The sequence below is a fragment of the Gadus chalcogrammus genome, chromosome 5, assembly GCF_026213295.1.
Source record: "Gadus chalcogrammus isolate NIFS_2021 chromosome 5, NIFS_Gcha_1.0, whole genome shotgun sequence".
NCBI classification, from domain to species: Eukaryota; Metazoa; Chordata; class Actinopteri; order Gadiformes; family Gadidae; genus Gadus; species Gadus chalcogrammus.
The window spans coordinates 7,233,213-7,254,146 of NC_079416.1; the positions used below are offsets into that span (position 1 = coordinate 7,233,213).

The window sequence follows — 20,934 nt, forward strand, 5'->3', positions numbered from 1 at the left end:
CATGTCTATTGCACTGCCATATATAACCTCAGACATATTTAAAATACACATCTCGGTGGGATGTGGGTAGAGCTGTGCGCTAAGCCCCTGGAGACTGGGGTTCAAGTCCGGTTGATGTCCCCTGTTGGAATTGTCTTATCTCTATTTCATGCGAATTATAAAGTCAAGTATAACCATTGTGTTGAGTTTACTCCTTGTCTTGATGGTGCATTGATACGTTCTGAGGTTAATACTCTAAACAGCTCAGGTTCGGATCCCTGCAAAAACGTCAACAGGGGTACCACTGTCGTTTTTTATTGGTCAACATGGAAAAAACATGAGGGGTAACTGTCGTTTTTTATCGGCCGTCATGAAATAAAAACTAGGGGGTAACACTGTTGTTTTTTATTGGTCATCATGAAAAAAAACATAAGGGGTAAGACTGATGTTTTTTATTGGTCGTCATGAAAAAAAACATAGGGGGTAACACTGTTGTTTTTCTTTGGTCGTCATGAAAAAACCACAAGGGGTAACACTGTCGTTTTTTAATGGTCGTCATGAAAAAAACAAAAGGGGTAACACTGTCGTTTTTTAATGGTCGTCATGAAAAAAAACATAAGGGGTAACAGTGTTGTTCTTTAGTGGTCGTCATGAAAAAAAACATAAGGGGTAACAGTGTTGTCTTTGTCAAATAAAATATAAGTCGTTTTTTAATGGTCGTCATGAAAAAAAACATAAGGGGTAACAGTGTTGTTTTTTAGTGGTCGTCATGAAAAAAAACATAAGGGGTAACAGTGTTGTCTTTGTCAAATAAAATATATGTCGTTTTTTATTGGTCGTCATGAAAAAAAACATAAGGGGTAACACTGTTGTTTTTTATTGGTCGTCATGAAAAAAAACATAAGGGGTTTAAAAACAGCTGTTTAAAAACTGCTGTTTTTTATTGGTCGTCAAGAAAAAAAACATAAGGGGTAACACTGTTCTTTTTTTATTGGTCGTCATGAAAAAAAACATAAGGGGTAACACTATCGATATTTATCAAATAAAACATAGGGGGTAACACCGTTGTTTTTCTTTGGTCGTCATGAAAAAAAACATAAGGGGAACACTGTTGTCTTTGTCAAATAAATGATAAGGGGTAACAGTGTCGTTTTTTATTGGTCGTTATGAAAAAAAACATAAGGGGTAACAGTGTTTTCTTTGTCAAATAAAATATAAGTCGTTTTTTATTAGTCGTCATGAAAAAAAACATAAGGGGTAACACTGTTGTTTTTTATTGGTCGTCATGAAAAAAAACATAAGGGGTAACACTGTTGTTTTTCTTTGGTCGTCATGAAAAAAAACATAAGGGCTATCACTGCTGTTTTTTATTGGTCGTCAAGAAAAAAAACATAAGGGGTAACGTAATGCTATCATGTCTATTGCACTGCCATATATAACCTCAGACATATTTAAATTACACATCTCAGTGGGATGTGGGTAGAGCTGTGCGCTAAGCCCCTGGAGACTGGAGGTCAAGTCCGGTTGATGTCGCCTGATGGAATTGTCGTATCTCTATTTCATGCGAATTATAAAGTCAAGTATAACCATTGTGTTGAGTTTACTCGTTGTCTTGATGGTGCATTGATAAGTTCGGAGGTTAATACTCTAAACAGCTCAGGTTCGGATCCCTGCAATAATGTCGACAGGGGTACTGTCGACTGTCGTTTTTTATTGGTCAACATGGAAAAAACATGAGGTGTAACTGTCGTTTTTTATCGGACGTCATGAAATCAACATAAGGGGTAACACTGTCGATATTCATCAAATAAAAACTAGGGGGTAACACTGTTGTTTTTTATTGGTCGTCATGAAAAAAACAAAAGGGGTAACACTGTCGTTTTTTAATGGTCGTCATGAAAAAAAACATAAGGGGTAACATTGTTGTTCTTTAGTGGTCGTCATGAAAAAAAACATAAGGGGTAACAGTGTTGTCTTTGTCAAATAAAATATAAGTAGTTTTTTATTGGTCATCATGAAAAAAAACATAAGGGGTAACACTGATGTTTTTTATTGGTCGTCATGAAAAAAAACATAGGGGGTAACACTGTTGTTTTTTATTGGTCGTCAAGAAAAAAAACATAAGGGGTAACAGTGTTGTCTTTGTCAAATAAAATATAAGTCGTTTTTTATTGGTGAAGAAACACTTTTGTGTAGAACAATACGACCGCTGGACAACTTCTGGGACTATTTTCAAGATTAGTATTATTTTTATAATAATACTAACAGTGTACAACGTACACTGTCGTATTTTAATGGTCGTCATGAAAAGAAACATAAGGGGTAACAGTGTTGTTTTTTAGTGGTCGTCATGAAAAAAAAACTAGGGGGTAACACTGTTGTTTTTTATTGGTCATCATGAAAAAAAACATAAGGGGTAACACTGATGTTTTTTATTGGTCGTCATGAAAAAAAACATAGGGGGTAACACTGTTGTTTTTCGTTGGTCCTCATGAAAAAACCACAAGGGGTAACACTGTCGTTTTTTAATGGTCGTCATGAAAAAAACAAAAGGGGTAACACTGTCGTTTTTTAATGGTCGTCATGAAAAAAAACATAAGGGGTAACAGTGTTGTTCTTTAGTGGTCGTCATGAAAAAAAACATAAGGGGTAACAGTGTTGTCTTTGTCAAATAAAATATAAGTCGTTTTTTAATGGTCGTCATGAAAAAAAACATAAGGGGTAACAGTGTTGTTTTTTAGTGGTCGTCATGAAAAAAAACATAAGGGGTAACAGTGTTGTCTTTGTCAAATAAAATATATGTCGTTTTTTATTGGTCGTCATGAAAAAAAACATAAGGGGGAACACTGTTGTTTTTTATTGGTCGTCATGAAAAAAAACATAGGGGGTAACACTGTTGTTTTTCTTTGGTCGTCATGAAAAAAACCACAAGGGGTAACAGTGTTGTCTTTGTCAAATAAAATATAAGTAGTTTTTTATTGGTCGTCATGGAAAAAAACAAAAGGGGTAACACTGTTGTTTTTTATTGGTCGTCATGAAAAAAAAACATAAGGGGTAACACTGTCGTTTTTTAATGGTCGTCATGAAAAAAAACATAAGGGGTAACAGTGTTGTTTTTTAGTGGTCGTCATGAAAAAAAACATAAGGGGTAACAGTGTTGTCTTTGTCAAATAAAATATAAGTCGTTTTTTATTGGTCGTCATGAAAAAAAACATAAGGGGTAACACTGTCGTTTTTTATTGGTCGTCATGAAAAAAAACATAAGGGGTAACACTGTTGTTTTTTATTGGTCTTCATGAAAAACAAAATAAGGGGTAACACTGCTGTTTTTTATTGGTCGTCAAGAAAAAAAACTTAAGGGGTAACTCTGTGGTTTTTTATCGGCCGTCATGAAATAAACATAAGGGGTAACACTGTCGATAATTATCAAATAAAACATAGGGGGTAACACTGTTGTTTTTCTTTGGTCGTCATGAAAAAAAACATAAAGGGTAACACTGTTGTCTTTGTCAAATAAATTATAAGGGGTAACAGTGTCGTTTTTTATTGGTCGTTATGAAAAAAAACATAAGGGAAATAATAGAAATACACACATACATTTTAATGTCATGTATATCCTCTTTATTGATGATTGATTATTGTGTATTGTCATCGCCTCAGTGGTGCAGTGGTGTGCACTCTGCCTAACCCACTGGAGACCGCGGCTCGATTTCTGAGGAAAACACAATATCATTAATTTGAAACGTAATGCTATCATGTCTATTGCACTGTCATATATAACCTCAGACATAATTAAATTACAAATATCAGTGGGAAGTGGCGAGAGCTGTGAGCTAACCCCCTGGAGACCGGTGTTCAAGTCCGGGTGATGTCCTCTGTTGGAAGTCTCTTATTTCTATTTCATGCGAATTATAAAGTCACACTGTAACACTGTCAATATTTATCCATTAAAACATAGGGGGTAACACTGTTGTTTTTATCAAATAAAACATGAGGGGTGACAATGTCGTTTTTCTTTGGTCGTCATGAAAAAAACATAAGGGGTAACACTGTCGATATTTATCAAATAAAACATAGGGCGTAACACTGTTGTTTTTCTTTGGTCGTCATGAAAAAAAACAAAAGGGATAACACTGTCGTTATTATCAAATGAAACATGAGGGGTAGCACTGTCGTTTTTATCAAATGAAACATGAGGGGTAACACTGTCGTTTTTATCAAATGAAACATGAGGGGTAACACTGTCGTTTTTATCAAATGAAACATAAGGGGTAACACTGTCCTTTTTTATCGGTCGTCATGGAAAAAACATAAGGGGTAACATTTACATTTAGATTTACATTTACATTTAGGGCATTTAGCAGACGCTTTTATCCAAAGCGACTTACAATGAGTAAATTTGTCATAAGAAGTGCATCAATATATCCAGGGATGGACTGGCCCAAAAATTTGGCCCGGGACTTTGGGATGGAGAGGCCTTTTATGAGACCGCGGGAATAGCGCGCGTAGAATTTTGCCACGGTGTAAAATAATAAAAACTAGTCCTTATCCGTGGATATGTGCATTGCAACGGCATGTCAATGTTGGGATGTGCATGTGTTTAGAATATTGTGAAGATCACTGGGAAATATTTTATAAGCAATCTTGTCCATGTACAAAATATTAGAAATTGCATGTGCCTAGAAAGGTAAATCAAGGCTGAAAATGATCTAAATAGTGCAAGATACAATTATTTTAGTGGAAAAAAATTGTCATACACATACACATGGTTTGGGAGATGGGGGCGGGCCGGGGTTTGTTGTGCGTTGCTGTGGTTACCGGTGTTGAAGTGTTCCAATGGTTTATTAGCGGTGGTATCTAATAAATCGCTCTCTAATCAATACTTCATTCACTGCCTCTTCCGTGGGCATTACAATATAATGAATTGTTCTCCGACGTCTCTGGTACTTCCATAATTAGTTTAAGTCATTTTTATATTGCCAAACATGCTCGCTAGTGCACCTGTCATAGCTATGCTGCTGTGTCCTGTTCCCGCCTAACCATTGGTCTCGCTGACAGGGGCGTCGCCGTCAACCTTGACTTTTCCACGGAAAAGTTCGGTTAATTTAGCACATTTGGCTGCGTCTTGCTCTAACATTTTTTTCCTTTTCAACCTCAACTTCTGAGCGCAACCCTTTTTCCTCTACACCACCTTTTTGACATTTTCGTATTTCTGTGTAACTTCGGTGAGATCAACGAGAAGTACCGGGTAAGTGACCCGGCCTTGTGTCAGGCTGAGCCAATCAGAAATGACAGACCGCGGAGCAGTCCAAGTTGGGAGGGGCCGTTCGGCCGCTCGCTTTGGCCGCTCGCTTTGCCCCCATACACTGTGGGGGTGCTCCGGGCTCCCCCCTCTAAATTGACAGTAATACATCGGCCCCGTTTCACCGTCAGGCAAGAGCTCCGTTTCGCGCTGTAAGTAAATATCCGGCAGCAGGCCACCCCAAATCACGGCTTACTTAACTTTTTCATTTTTTTTTACATCTTTTACAACAAAAAAAAAAATATAAATATATAATAATAAAAAAAAAAAAAAAAAATCGAAAGAATTACGGCCGGCCGGCTCGGCCTGAAATCGTCCGGCCGTTCGGAAAATCTCCCGAACCTCCCGATGGCCAGTCCGCCCCTGAATATATCGCTGTCGGTACAGAAAGGATGTTCATAGAACCAAGTGCAAGTACCACAAATGCTAGGCTAATCAATTCCCCGTGTTACATCCATGATAGCAGCTACTGCAGTTGCTACACAGTTAAGTACTATAATACAATACAATGCAATACAATACAATACAATACAATACAGTGTACAATGGTGGCCAGAAGGGGGGGGGTGGTTATGCAGTGTCGAGGTGGACTCTGAACAGGTGAGTCTTGAGTCTTTCTCGGATGATAGTGAGCGACTCTGCGGTCCTGAGAGCGGCAGGGAGCTCGTTCCACCACTGAGGTCCCAAAACCGAGAAAAGTTGTGACTTTGCTGAACGGCCTTTGCTAGCTCTTAGCGATGGCGGTTCCAGACGTCCAGCTGAGGTAATTGAGCGGAGGGATCGAGCTGGGGTGTGTGGCTTTAGCAATGCTTGGAGGTAGGCAGGGGCAGTTCCATCGACTGCCTTGTATGCCAGTACCATCGTCTTAAATTTGATGCGAGCTACTACAGGGAGCCAGTGGAGGTCCCGGAAGAGGGGGGTCACATGGGAGAACTTCGGTAGGTTGAACACGAGGCGCGCTGCCGCATTCTGGATGCGCTGCAAAGGTTTAATCGCAGAGGCAGGAAGTCTAGCCAGGAGTGAGTTGCAGTAGTCGAGGCGGGAGATGACCAGTGATTGGACTAGAAGCTGAGCTGCTTCCCTTGTGAGGAAGGGCCGGATTCTGCGGATGTTGTAAAGTGCAAATCTGCAGGATCGGGCGACCGCAGTGATGTTTGCAGTGCAGGATAACTGATTGTCCAATACCACACCGAGGTTTCTGGCAGTTGGAGAGGGAGAAGCCTCAGGTGATGGGCAGTTGTCCAGGTGCTGACGTCCGCCAGACATTCCGATATGCGTGTTGCAATCTGGGTTTTATCAGATGAGGGGAAAGAGAGAAAAAGCTGAGTGTCGTCAGCATAGCAGTGATAGGAAAAGCCGTGTGATGCAATTACCGAGCCCAGAGACCTGGTATAGAGGGAGAACAGAAGAGGCCCCAGTACAGAGCCTTGAGGGACACCAGTTTCAAGCGTGCAAGGTTTGGACAAGGAGCCATTCCATGTCACTTGATAGGTGCGGTTCGTCAGGTAGGATGTGAACCAGGAAAGAGCAGATTCAGCGATACCAAGTTCGGCAAGAGTGGCAAGAAGGATCTGGTGGTTCACCGTGTCAAATGCTGCGGACAGGTCGAGGAGAATGAGAACCGATGAGAGGGACGAGGCTCTGGCAGCACGGTGCCATAACACTGTCGATATTTATCAATTAAAACATAGGGGGTAACACTGTCGTTTTTATCAAATGAAACATGAGGGGTGACACTGTCGTTTTTCTTTGGTCGTCATGAAAAAACCCATAATGGTGCGGCCACACCAACCGCGTTACTCGCGTTGGACAATGCGAGTACCGCGCCTAACCTGACGCTTGACCAGTGTGTGGTGGTTCAACGCTTCCAACGCGTCAACACGCCAACGCAGCTAGACGAGTCCATGTCCATGCAAGTGAACGGAGCGTTCCCTCTTCGTCATAACTATCAAACCAAACATCCTTCACATTCACCGAGCGAACATTATGAAAGTAAAATGCACATTTCTCGCTAGAAATGTTTCCATAAACGCATTTAATGGCGTAACTATGTTACTATTTCCACCCAGAAGAAAAAAGAAAGATGTCGGCCGTATGCTTCTGTGCAAGCTCACTACTCTCTGCCAGTGACGTCTGGTCAAGCTCCACGCTGATTGGCTACCGCGGCTAAGCGTCACGCGTTGGAGCGTTGAAAGTTAAATTTTCTGAACTCCGGGCGTTGGTGCGTTGGGCGCGTTACTGCGTTTACGTGCGTAATTACGTGCAACTGCCGCGCCTAACGCCCCCAACGCTTCAACGCTTCAACGCGTGTACCGCGCCTAGACCAATGGTTCCCTATGCAAAAATGCCGTTTTTCAACGCCCCTAACGCGAGCAACGCGGTTGGTGTGGCCGTACCATAAGGGATAACACTGTCGTTTTTCTTTGGTCGTCATGAAAAAACCCATAAGGGATAACACTGTCGTTTTTTATTGGTCGTCATGAAAAAAAACATATTTGAAAAATAAATAAATAATTGTCCTTGTCAAATAAAATATAAGGGGTAACACTGTCGTCTTTAACAAATGAAACGTAAAGGGTAACACTGTATAGAATAGAATAGAATAGAATAGAAACACACACACACAATCAGATGGATCCGACCGGGATTTCCGTTGCGATGGGTTTCCTCGATCAGCGACTTATACAATAAACAAATTATCTAAAACAAAATCCCTCTTTCATTTTAAAATAATAGTATGCAAATATGTTGAATAGGCCTCCATCTTTGTTATACTTTTAAAATGTTCCTATATAGCCTATTTTATAGCTTACACACTGATATTTTAAAACAGGAATGCGAAATGCATCCTGGGATATTGAACGGTCCCAAGTCCACACTCCGTTCACTTCAACAGAGAAACACTCTGAGCATGCGCATTTCAATGTTTCCAGTCCAATACACATTGCATTGGGCTGGTGGGGCTAGAGCCCCTCTTGCACCTCCAGATGAACTCAGCCGGAAGAAGCAAGCCAGGGTCGACTAAAAATTAAATAAAAGCTCAGAACTTGTCATTTTATAGTACTTTCTGGGGAGATTATTATTTTTTTTATATATATATATATTATATTTTTTATATATTTTTTTTCATTTTCATTTTCTTTTCTTCTTGAGAGAGTAGCGACTTGCCCCTAATGAACCAACCCGGTATCACGCGATTTCGTGCTCATGCGCGCAAACGTTATTAATCTATTTAATCGTGTCCCAGATTACGATTGTCCGACTTTTTTAGTGCTACACAGAACGAAGTGTAAACCAATGCATTCTGAATGGGAGCGTTCTCCGACAATTGACGTGCTCCACAAAACGAAACGAGAGAGAGAAAGAGAGAAAGGGAGGGACAGAGAGAGAGAGCGAGAGAGAGAGAAGCTTCAGAAGGGGTGAGCGCAGATAATACAGTGCACCCTCTAGTTATATATCTGTATATATTATTATCTAGTTATATATATGTCAACATTTCTGATTTGTAAGCAGACCTCCTCAAAAACAACGTTAATTGTCGGAGAACGCTCCCATTCAGAATGCATTGGTTTACATTTCGTTCCGTGCAGCACTAAAAAAGTCTGACAATCGTGTTCTGGGACACGATGCGCACAGATTAACGTTTGTGCGCATGAGCACGAAATCGCGTGATACCGGGTTGAATGACCAGTCGCCACTGGTCATTCTGACCGGGGACATTTAGAATTGTCGGTCCTTCTCATTTTTTTCCGGTCAATGACCGGTAATAACGGACAACGGAAACTCTGCTATAAACCGGCCTAATTTTCACCGTCAACACCGAACCCCTTCTTCTTCGCACGGCTGTCAACTTCCGGAACATTCGCTAGTTAGATTTTCTCAAACAGCAGTTTCAAGTACGGGTAGCATAGAACTAACGTTAGCCAAGTGGGGGCTCCATGATTGCTAAATCTAACGGGAGAGGTAAAATTGCCGTTAAGGAAGGAAAGCATAGTATGCCTTGCGACTGTGCTTCGCAGTATGCCTTGCGAAAACCCAGTATGCCTTTCGAAACACCTCGTGATTGGTCGATGAAACGCTACCAGGAACGCCTAAAGGGCGTTCTTGTGTCATGACGGAAACGCCCAAGCCTGCAGCTGGACCCTTCTCGGGGCTAGAGCCCCTCTTGCCCCTCCAGACGAACTCAGCCGGAAGAAGCAAGCCAGGGTCGACTAAAAATTAAATAAAAGCGCCAAACTTTTATTTTACAGTACTTTCTGGGGAGATTATTTTTTATAGAAAAAAAATAATAATCTCCCCAGAAAGTACTGTAAAATAAAAGTTTGGCGCTTTTATTTAATTTTTAGTCGACCCTGGCTTGCTTCTTCCGGCTGAGTTCGTCTATATATGAGTTAGTCTATATATATATATATATATATATATATTAGAGCTGTCAAGCGATTAAAATATTTAATCGTGATTAATCGCATTAATGTCATAGTTAACTATGATTAATCGCGATTAATCACAAATTATTTTTATATGCTATATATCCCTTGATTTTTTGTCCCATAATTCTTCTCATTTTAATTCTCTTATCAACATGGTGAAGTGCATCGGCTTGCCTTGGGCAAATGATTTTTTATTGATAACAACATTGGCATATACTGATCAAAACAGGACGATACAAAAAAAGAGCCATTAAACGACTGCTTTGAACAAATGTCATTTGAACATAGCAGTCAGGTTACTGCTTCTTTGTTTTGAGCCAAAGAAAAAAAAAAAAATGTTTTTTTTTTATTTTTTTAAATAAAATAATTGCGTTAATCGCGCGATAATTTTTTTAACGCCGTTAAATTTGGTTTGCGTTAACGCCGTTAATAACGCGTTTAACTGACAGCTCTAATATATATATATATATATATATATATATATATATATATTATACTTTCTATATATATATTTTTTTTCATTTTCATTTTCTTTTATTTTTTTCTTGTGAGAGTAGGTGGGGCCGAGCCCCACTTGCCCCTGATGACCAGTCGCCACTGTAAATGTTATGTAATGTTGGACAATCTAGTCTTTATATAGTAATTTATTCATTTTCGCGAATGTCTTCTGTAGGGCAAATTACAGCTTTTACCAGAGTCATAGTACAATACTTCTTAATTACAACAACTTTTTTTTTTACAGTTTCGGATCAATTTGTTCATTTTTTTTGTTTGTTACACAAAACAATGGAGGTGAGCTGTGAAGGAGAGCACATCATTATGCATGTAACATCGGTGCAGAAGAACGCGGTTTGTTATCCTTTTTTATTAATCTCAAAATTGTGGGGACGACTGGACCGACCATTAACTGTTCACCAATCGGTCCATGAGCGTTATCATTTGTTTTTGTGCATGAAAAACTTGCATCTGAAGTGAAGTTTGAAAAGCAGGTGATGCCTTACCAGAGAAGACGGCACACACACACACACACACACACACACACACACACACACACACACACACACACACACACACACACACACACACACACACACACACACACACACACACACACACACACACACACACACACACACGTCATGAAGCACAAACGGATAGTTGTTGTGCAAGTAAAAAAAAATAGATGTCTTGTAACACAGAAACCATGTGGTGTGGAAATGTATGACGAGAGGGCATGGCAGAAGAAGGCGGTAACAAAAGCAGTTCATAGTTTGTGTTTCAATGCTCAATGTCTGTGATACTTTTGTAGTTTCAAAACAGTCATTCTTTGTTCAGGATAATGAAAACAATATGCAATTCAAGGAACACGTGGCGCTTGCGTAGCATTTGTAAAAAGAAGCAATTTAAAGTTAACAATTTATTCGGTTATACCCAATACTTCTCTGGTTCCAAAATATGTGAAATAGACCATATCCCAAATCTTTTGTTGTCTTTGTTTTTGTATTTTTTTGTCCTTTTATTACATTTTTTTGTAAAAATAATGATTAAAAGTTGAAAACAACGGTTAAATAAGTGTTTTGACTTTAACGTCTGTGTTTGAACTGTAAATAAATGTTAATTAATGTTGATGCAAACCTACTCAAGCATATTGTTCCAGGTACTTTTTTTTAAAATCTCTTACAGCTTTTGATCCTAATTGACTTTTGATATTTATTGAATATCTTACATATCCACAAATTGAATCCTCATAGTGTATTACAGAATGTTTCCATAATGCTTCTGACATTCTATGTGCTGTATTATTTATGACCTATTTACCCGCCTTTAATTTGTTTTCCTTTGTTACAAAAGAACAAAAAAAAATAATATATATATTCAGTTAAGGGGCCTAAATGACAAGCTTATGTAAAGTGAATTTGTTTTAGACCTAGAGTAGCAGATTCATGAATTATTAATAGGGCCTTTTTCCAAATAAATAAACTAATGAATAAATTAACGAGCAGGCTAGTGAACATCAACACACATTTCCCCATCTTTTTTTTTTCTTGTTATTGTTTCCATAAAAAATGTCTCTGGTATCAGTGTCCAATGCATTGGTATGCTTTGAAAAGTAGTCGGATGGCAAGGTGTTATGCGATATAATGTGAAATCCACAGGGAACTGGATTAGGGACAATGTAAGGGGCTTTGCCTTGGGAACAGACTGGCGCATTTTGCTGCTGGCGGGCATAGCAAGTGCTTAGGCCAATCTCGCCTCTCCGAACAAGTCAAAATAGCATCCTGCCCATCCGTGGTCACACAAAGGACAAAACAGGACATCCGCAGCAGTCCATTAACACATGAGTCTGGGAGATGTAGTGGAGAGCTCCCCGTGTCTTTCTTTGCCACTGCCGCCTTTCCTTTCACGCATTCCACGGCATCGTCTCACGCATTCTTAGTCCATTCAGAGCTAAAAAAATAACATTTTTTACTCTTAAAACTATGCTGTACTCTGCATCATTCGCTTTTCCTAGTGTTTTTCAGTACTTTGATGTGCTTTAGCATCCATCAGTGAATGGGGGGGGGGGGTCAGTATGAAAATGTATTGTCGTCACCTACTATGCTTGTGTACTTGTAGAATAGGATGTGCAAAGTTGTAGAAAAATATCCAACCTCAAATTTTGAAATGTGTACATTACAACATTCACACACCTGTGTTTTAAATTTAAAGTCTTCGGCATAAGTAAAAAATGTGTGGTTTTAGACCTGAACAAATAATCGTATAATCATTTATTTCACTTTCACTACAACTAAAAATATGTATCTATGCATAATTGCTTAATTGGTCACTCCAGAAATACTAAGTGTGAAACTGAAGAACAAGAATGAAGATAAAGTATATATCGTTCAATAGGTAATGATCCACGTGTATACAACTATTTTGTTTGTAAATTTAAACACATGTGAATTTGTTGCACAAGTACACATTTCAAAGTATGGGTTATTCTCACGTCCATATCCAAGTAATAGACCTTTGCAGCATAACTACCTTCAAATGTCTCCCAAGCTTGGGTGAGCTCAGCCCCATATGTTCCTCTGAATTGGCCTTTAGAAAACCTTTATTTTTATTTATCATTACCTTGAGTACTGGCACAAATGTCCTTTCAAATTATGGTGTTGCTTCGTCGTCTGATGTTTACGTCTCTTACGCTCATGCCTGAGGAGCATGTAAGGGCAAAGAGCCCAACCTTGTTTGGAGCGCTGACCTTGTAAACATGAACATGAACAACCGACAAAGTGGATTTAAAAGAATCAAAGGACACCGTGTACTGCGGCCATCCGTGATGGTGTATCACAGAGCAAGGGCCACATATGAGGCTTAGCTCAGCCCAGGTTTCCGTTGCTCCAAAGCAACCCGTCGAGTGGAATGGTGGGGGGAGTTGTGTATGAACACTTTCTGGAATGTAAGCTAAACGTTTAAAAGCCATTTACATCTGGCGTCACAGCTGGCGGTTAACCCTAGCTAGCTAAACCAATAACGTGGGATCAATGTACGGTAAATCATTTGTGACAATGTTTAGGTGAGTTCACTGTAAAAACCCACCGCAGTCTGTGGCTTCAGAGCAATGCTACATTTGGTTTACATTCCAAAAGGTTTGTGTTTCCATCCTGACTGTGCGGTCCCTTCTGTGCTTCCATACAGGGGCCATTTTGTTGAGAGTACTAAAAAAAAAACAAGGTGACCAATCAGGCTAAAGCACGGTGGCATTGTGCCCCTCCATCCTCGGCAGCCTGGGGTCTTGCACCGTCCCCATGGTTACCAGCAGCGGGCGGCTGTCCTCCGACATGCTTGAGCGACCCAGTGTGGAGGAGGAGGTGGTGGTGGTGATGCTGCCCGCCGACGGGGCCGGGGGCTGGAGCAACGTCGGGGGGGGGTTGGCCGTCTCCAAGGGCACCCCCTGCTCCTGGAAGCCGTAGCCGATGTTCCCGCAGGGGAAGCGCCGCAGTCTGTAGAGGGGCACCTGGTGGAGACCGGCCGAGTCGAGGAGCAGGGGCGACTGGGAGGCAGGGGGAGGGGGTGGGGGCAGCAGGGGTCTGCACATCCCCTGCTGTTGCTGCTGCTGCTGCTGGTGGTGGTGGTGGTGAAGCATCTGGAGCTGATGCTGCTGCTGCTGCTGCTGCTGCTGCTGCTGCTGCAGTTGGAGTTGGTGCTGGAACTGCTTGTGTTGATGCTGGAGCCCCAGGGCGCCAGCCGCCTCCGCCACCGTCCGCCCCACCTGCTCCTGGCCCTCCCCCGGCACCCTGCTGCCCCCGCCGCCCCCCATGAAGCCCTGCCTCTGCTGCTGCTGCTGCTGCTGCTGCTGCTTCCTCTGCTGCTGCTGCAGGAACCAGGAGCCGTAGGTGGGGTTCCACAGGCTGCTGGGCTTGCCGTTGCGGTCCTTCTCTTGTGGCAGCTGGCCCTGGGCGAAGGCCAGGTTGACGTGGCCGCCCTCGCAGACGGGCTGGGCGGCGGCGGCGGAGGAAGAGGAGGTGGAGGAGGCGGAGGAGGAGGTGGAGGCGGCGGTGGTGGTGGTGGCGGCAGAGGAGGGCTGCAGGATCTGGTGCTGGTGCTGCCGCAGGCACAGCGAGGGTTGCTGGGCAGCCAGCTGAGCTTTGGCGTCGGGAGTACCAGGGCCGGCTACGTCCCCTCCACCTGCGCCTCCCCCCCTCCGGGTCTCCTCCCCGGGGTAGGAGGGGGGGGGAGGCTGGCCTCCTCCGCTGTGGCCGTCCGGGGTCGGACCGACCACCAGGATGGCCGGCACCGAGGCGTCGTCGGGATTGGCTGCCGCCTGCTCCTCCTCCTCCATCATCGGGCCGTACTCCACCGGCAAGGGCGTGGTCACCACGTCAGGGTCCTGGGAGGGGGGAGGCGGACCCACAGATTTGACCAACAAAACAACCACTAAGTATCGGACTACTTTGAATCTGTTTAAACCTGCAGGTTTTCCTATGAGCAGCCTCCAGTGGTATCGGTTGTAGTTAAAGCTATAGCTTCATCACTCCGGTGCAAATTAAAGAGCGAAATGCCCTGGACGGCTTGGAATAGTGCGTTTTAATGCTTCACAAACTTTGGAGTTTTGATCTTTTTTAATGGAGCAAATAGATGCGGTAGAAGAGGAACATAGGGCAAGTAAAAATCTGTAAACACAAATTTATGACCTGGAGCCTTGGCATTACTACTTCAAAAGACGAACATCAGAGCACTCGTCTGAGGGCCAAAGTGACCTGGTGTCCTGTCAACAGGAGGAAGGCCCGACCCGGAGCAGGTCAGAACACTCGTACACACGTTCATGGCACGTTAACTCTGATTCAAGGGAGCCTGTTTTACACAAGCATCAGGCCTCGCTCAGGTTACCTGTAGGCAGTAGTCGATCCTCTCCAGGATGGTGGAGAAGTTGGGCCTGTCCTCAGGCTGGTGCTGCCAGCTCTGGGTCATGATGCGGTACCTAGGACACACACACACACAGACACACACACACGCACACACACACACACACACACACACACGCGCACGCACGCACGCACGCACGCACGCACGCACGCACGCACGCACGCACGCACGCACGCACGCACGCACGCACGCACGCACGCACGCACGCACGCACGCAAACAAACAAACAGAACAGTTCAATTAAACATAATACAATAAATATAACATCCCCCAGTGGTATATGCTTGCACTAATTAAAGTCTCCAATCCCCTCTTTAGAACTAAAAAGGTATGTTTATTAGCTTGTTTCCATCGCTTGCTGGGGGAAATTAACAGCGGCCTCCAACAGGGTGGAGAGCTTTCCTCTGAGAATTAGACTGCGAGTGGAAAACATGGCAAACAAAGCATGGTGATGCATTCAACAGACCTCTTCAATTTATTTATGCCTTTTCAATTACAAGTGATTCCTTTGTGTGCTAATAGCTACGCGTGGAGGGTCCATGTTCACTAAAAGGGGTGGAGTGGGCCAGGGTACGTTTGCAGTTTGTAAAATGATAAGCAAGCATGAAGCATGGGGGGGGGGAGGGAGGGAGCGTGTGTGCGTGCGTCAGGAATGGACTGCAGGGGAATGGACTGCATCGGTAAGCCGGTAAAGTCACAAAGGTGCCAGAGCCGAATATACTGCGCGCACCGCACTGTGTGAAACCATGCCCGGAGAGAGATGAGACGAGAGGGAGATTTGAGCGGAATTTATAGTCTCTGTGGTGCTCCGTGCGTGAAGCTGGCGGTCGGGGGGGCCGGGGGATTTATGGTCGTTGTTTCACCGTAACGTCGCTGCGGACGTCAGTTCCCCCGCGGAGCCAGCACATTTCAAAGGTGTGTGTCACGACGATACAAACCGGCGCAGAAAGAGCGTCCCGGGGCCGCGATGATGTCATTTCTGGGTAGCGCCGCCGGCCCGTGCAGTTTACCAACAGGAACTTTTATTTTTTTGTGTTTTGCTCAAACTTAGAAGTAATAAGTATCTCTATTTATCTAGAATAGTGCAGGGCCCGTTCAAAACATGCCTGTTCGAAACAAGCCGATTGCTCAGCCTCTTGCGTTGCTACTTGTAGCTTTTTCCAGGAACCATTCATCTGAACGACTTCACACTCAACCATGCACTTCCTTGGGTCCTCAGAAATATACCCGCCAGGTGTGAAGTCGATCGAATGAACGCGTGTTGGGAAGATTGAATAACAGCCATACAAACATATAGAGCCTCCTGCGATTATACTTTGATTAAATATATATTATATACACAGCAAAGGGCTGCCAGGCATTCGATGAATTTGTCATAAATAAATGAGCATCTGTCATATTGGAAAGTTTATGAGGACAGATTTGACCACATGGGACCCTTATGCTCAAATTCTTAGTTTGGAAAGCGAATATAGTGGATGTGTGTGTGTGTCAACCTGTCTGTGCATGTGTGTATGTGTTCAGGTCTTCACTTACACTGGACCAGGGCAGTTCTTTGGAGGGTCCATCCGTCCCCCGTTGGTAACGAAGTCCAGGACTTCCTGATTACTACGGCTGGGATAGGGCATGTAACCCAGGGAGAAGATCTCCCACAGGAGGACCCCAAAGGACCTGAGGAGGAAATGGAGGGAGACTGAACAGTTACTCTGGTAAGTGGACAATGTTGAACACTCAGGTGGTTTAATGATCAACAAATGGAACACACAATAATTGAACAGCAGCCAAATGCCTCCAATCTTTTTCTTTCTTGACGGATGTGGTTCGTTCTTCATTAGAAGGTAAAACATTTTATTCTGAATTTTGAAAAGCATTTAAAATCAACTCTTATTTAGTTTTCTGCAAAACAATAAATAGTCGGCTTCTCCCTACTGACAAGACAATTTCTGAACAAAACATTTTTGGAGAGGCATTTATGTTCATGGGACAATAGGGAGACACCGGATCAGCGAGTACCTAATCACCGTGCTCATCTAAAACGGAGCAAGACACAATGAAAAACACATTGCTCTTTGTGAACAGCAAACACTTCCATCAGAGTCATCGGGGCTGAAAATAGAGATGCAGGCGCTCACTGTGAGACAGATAGGGAGACGATGTGAGAAACAAAGAGAGCGGCCCGGGGGTCAATGTGAACGCTGATGAGGACCAGCCCGTCAGACAGAGACCCGTCCAGGGGGATAGGCAGGAAAGAGAAACAGTGATGAGGACAAGATAGGGCGTGTAGGTAGAGACCAGCAGCCAGAGGAGACCGTGGGAAAGAGAGACTAGGGAAAAGGTGAGATGGGAAATAGAGACTGGTATTAGGAAAGAGACCTGTAGTTGAAATGTAAGATGGGAAACAGAGGCCCGAAGTGAACAGGAAAGAGAGACCAGTGGTGAAAAGGAAAGAGAGACCAGTATTGAAAGGTGAGATTTGAAAGACATTTACAAGACAAGACATTTAATAGAAAATTTGGTGTGAAAGGGACCTGTAGTGAAAAGTAAAGATGTTCACGAGTCCCATAGTGAAAAGGTAAGTAATGAACAAGTCCCATAGTGAAAAGGTAAGTAATGAACAAGTCCCACAGTGAAAAGGTAAGTAGTGAACAAGTCCCACAGTGAAAAGGGAAGTCGTGAACAAGTCTCATAGTGAAAAGGTAAGATGGCAAAGGCCAGTAGTGAAAAGGAAAGTAGTGAATGTGAGACCAGTGGTGCAAAGGTCATTTGTGAACGAGATACCAGTAATGAAAAGGTAAGATGGGCAGACTCACCATGTGTCGGTCTTGGAGGTGAAGATGCCCTCCATGAAGGCTTCCGGTGGCATCCATTTCACCGGAAGCATGGCACGCCCTCCTTTCCTGTAGTAACTGGCCCTGCACGCACACATGCACGCGCACACGCACACGCACACACACACACACACATGTTCAGATATACATATGCATACATATTCTATACGCGTGCATATGCACATACGGTAATTGAACAAGCAGTGACAGATGTCTAATGCTTAATCTCTGATGGACAGCCTCTACAGAAAAGATCACTGACAATTTACAACGGTGCTATTAAACTGTCCAATATGTCAGCCTACACTTTACAAAATATTTAAATTAACTGACCAAATCGTGGCACTATAGCGCAAAGCAAAATTAGATACGTTAAAATCCATTGGAATTCCAATTGGAAAAGCATATAGTTTCAAGGGAAATAGGACTTAATTTCCCATGGGTTTATTACATTCTTTGCAAACGGTTACTTCTGCTTCTCAACTTCTAGTTAGCCTGCAGTTTTTCGCATTCTACGTTATAAAACACTAATTATGCAAAAAGTCTAACTAGTTGGTAACCAACTGGGACCCTCAGAATGATTAAAATACGTCAATATTTTCACTAAAGGCCTTATTTGCCCAAGAGGTGTGCAGGTAGGTATATCTCAGCAGACATTGGCAGGCACACCGCAATAAAGCTCCCCTTGGGACCTGGAGGCATTAACACACCTGGGTGACATTGAGAGGTGGAAACAAATCGATGGAAGGGACAGATTTAGAAACAAAGCAACAAAACAATAAGGAAAAATAGATAAGGTGAAGAAGGATAGAAAGAAGACAAATGCCTGTTCACAGCCATGTCGCCATGGCAACAACAGCAGCATTCAAAAGTAGAGGCTCCGAGTGAGAGGAAAAAAGAGACACACCACAATTGAGCAAATAATGGCTCTATCTGGCACGCCCGCTTGATATACTGGTTACGATTTTATACTAAACGCAAAATTTCAGCATAAACGCTTGTAGAATTCCTTATCTAAAAAGGAGGAGGAAAAAGCAGTGAACACAGCTGACAGGCCTTTTATTTTATTAAGCTAGGAGGTAGAAGTATCTGGTTCTCACGCGCAAGATAATCTGCGTTGCTGCTCACGATAAGAGTATGTCTCAAGACATACGTCCCTGACATACATATTAACTATATAGTATATATTTTGTGTGTCTACACATCAAACGGTGGACTTGACTGTTCGATCTGTTGAATGCATTAGACGCGTGCCTGGAAGCGGTTTGCATGGATTCGGGGCCCTACAAAAGGAGAGGAATCAGAAGCAGAAATCTGTAAAATGTCAATACACCATTAGTGGGAATGGGTGAACAACTAAAAAGTATAATCTGAGGTTGAGGGATCATATGATGATGGATGAGTGTGGAGGATTATACTAGCTACTACACAGCTCGAGAACATCAATGATTGCCATCGCAACCGCAGGCAGGATTAAAATAAATGATCTGGTTTTGTTGCAAAACTGGCAAATGTTGATGCCAAGATGTTTGCCTGCTGCCAAATGCTTTATGAATTCATTAGAGATCAATTTGTTGCAAACGGGCTTCATGAAGTGAGCTAAGTGGACCTAGAAGCGAGAAACTTGTCTCGAAGCCGTCACTGAAATTTTCAGCCTTTGAAAAGGAAGCTACCCTTAAAACAGCACTGACAGGAACCAGCATTCATCATCGACTGTCGAGCACAACACTTTACAGTAATCAGGAGGTGACACACAGAAAAACAAGCCAGAAATGCCTGGCAGCTTCCCAAAACACACCTGGCTGCCCACTCTCTCCTATTTGACTTTGAACAAGAACCGCTCTTAGAGTCGTTCAGGTCTGACACTGAGCACTCACCCAGAACTGTGTTGCCTTTTCCCCGAGGCGTAGAACAGTCCCAAAAGAACCATTTCATTTTATTATTTATTTATTTTTGCTCTGTTTTCATGGCCCGAGACAAACAACCGTCCGATCGATGGATAAATCGTTTTTTATATGCATATGGGCTTTATGCGCCACGTTTAGGACCACGCTCACAGCCAGGTGCCAGTGCAAACAGGCCGGGGCCCGAGCCTAGGATTAGACCTGACTTAAACACAGCAGCGCCCATTCGCTAACACCGATAAAATGCATGTGTGTGTATGTGTTTGTGCTTGTCTTTGCGTAGATGAGCAGTCACCTGAGGTGAATGCAGGTGAGTTAGGTGACTTAGGTTGGTTGGGCATGTGAATTAGTTGCTGTGTGTGTGTGTTTGTGTGTGTGTGTGTGTGTGTGTGTGTGTGTGTGTGTGTGTGTGTGTGTGTGTGTGTGTGTGTGTGTGTGTGTGTGTGTGTGTGTGTGTGTGTGTGTGTGTGTGTGTGTGTGTGCACGCACAAACAGTATATATGGTATATGTATCGTGAAAGAAGGCAATGGGGTGATAAGGACTTTCATGAACTTCCCCTTTCCCCCCACATAAAAGCCATTCTCTTGGTCCCATTGTCTCGTGGGCTGTTCATTCATGCTGGTTAGAGATGGGTGGACGTGGAATAGGCAGGGACAGATAGCAGCAGTATCACACCCTGGAGAGATGAGATACCGCACACACCCCTGTCTCAGCCCGATGATTGAATCACAAAACAGATGTGTGTGAGTAACTGCTGCCTATCCATCCACCGTTGGGCTCCATAGCGAGGCTTTCACCGCACCTGTAAATGTCCCGGGCCATCCCAAAGTCCCCGATCTTGGCCACTCTTCCCAGTCCCTTGCAGGTCAGCAAGCAGTTCCGTGCGGCGATGTCCCTGAAAGGATGGGGGTGAATCGTTACACATATGCATCGCCTGCTGTTCACAAAAAACATTGAGATGCTTAAAGGGGGCGCATAATCCACTCCAGTGTCAGATCTTTTTTTTTTTACCTTTGATTTAATTTAATTGACCATGTACACCCCAGGACATAACCCTACCAAAAAACGGGCCTCATGACTG

General features: G+C 43.1%; 1 protein-coding gene across 1 annotated transcript in view; it reads right to left on the reverse strand.

Annotated features, from left to right (window-relative positions):
• Window positions 1–12,302: 12,302 nt before the first annotated feature.
• Window positions 12,303–20,934, reverse strand: part of alk (ALK receptor tyrosine kinase) — a 343,107-nt gene continuing 334,475 nt past the window's right edge. The window contains exons 25-29 of the mRNA XM_056590947.1: window positions 20,656–20,748; window positions 17,931–18,032; window positions 16,657–16,791; window positions 15,085–15,175; window positions 12,303–14,584 (exon numbers count right to left, since the gene is read on the reverse strand). Coding sequence (XP_056446922.1) covers window positions 13,442–14,584; window positions 15,085–15,175; window positions 16,657–16,791; window positions 17,931–18,032; window positions 20,656–20,748 — 1,564 coding nt within the window. The 3' untranslated portion in view covers window positions 12,303–13,441. The remainder of the gene's footprint in view (window positions 14,585–15,084; window positions 15,176–16,656; window positions 16,792–17,930; window positions 18,033–20,655; window positions 20,749–20,934) is intronic.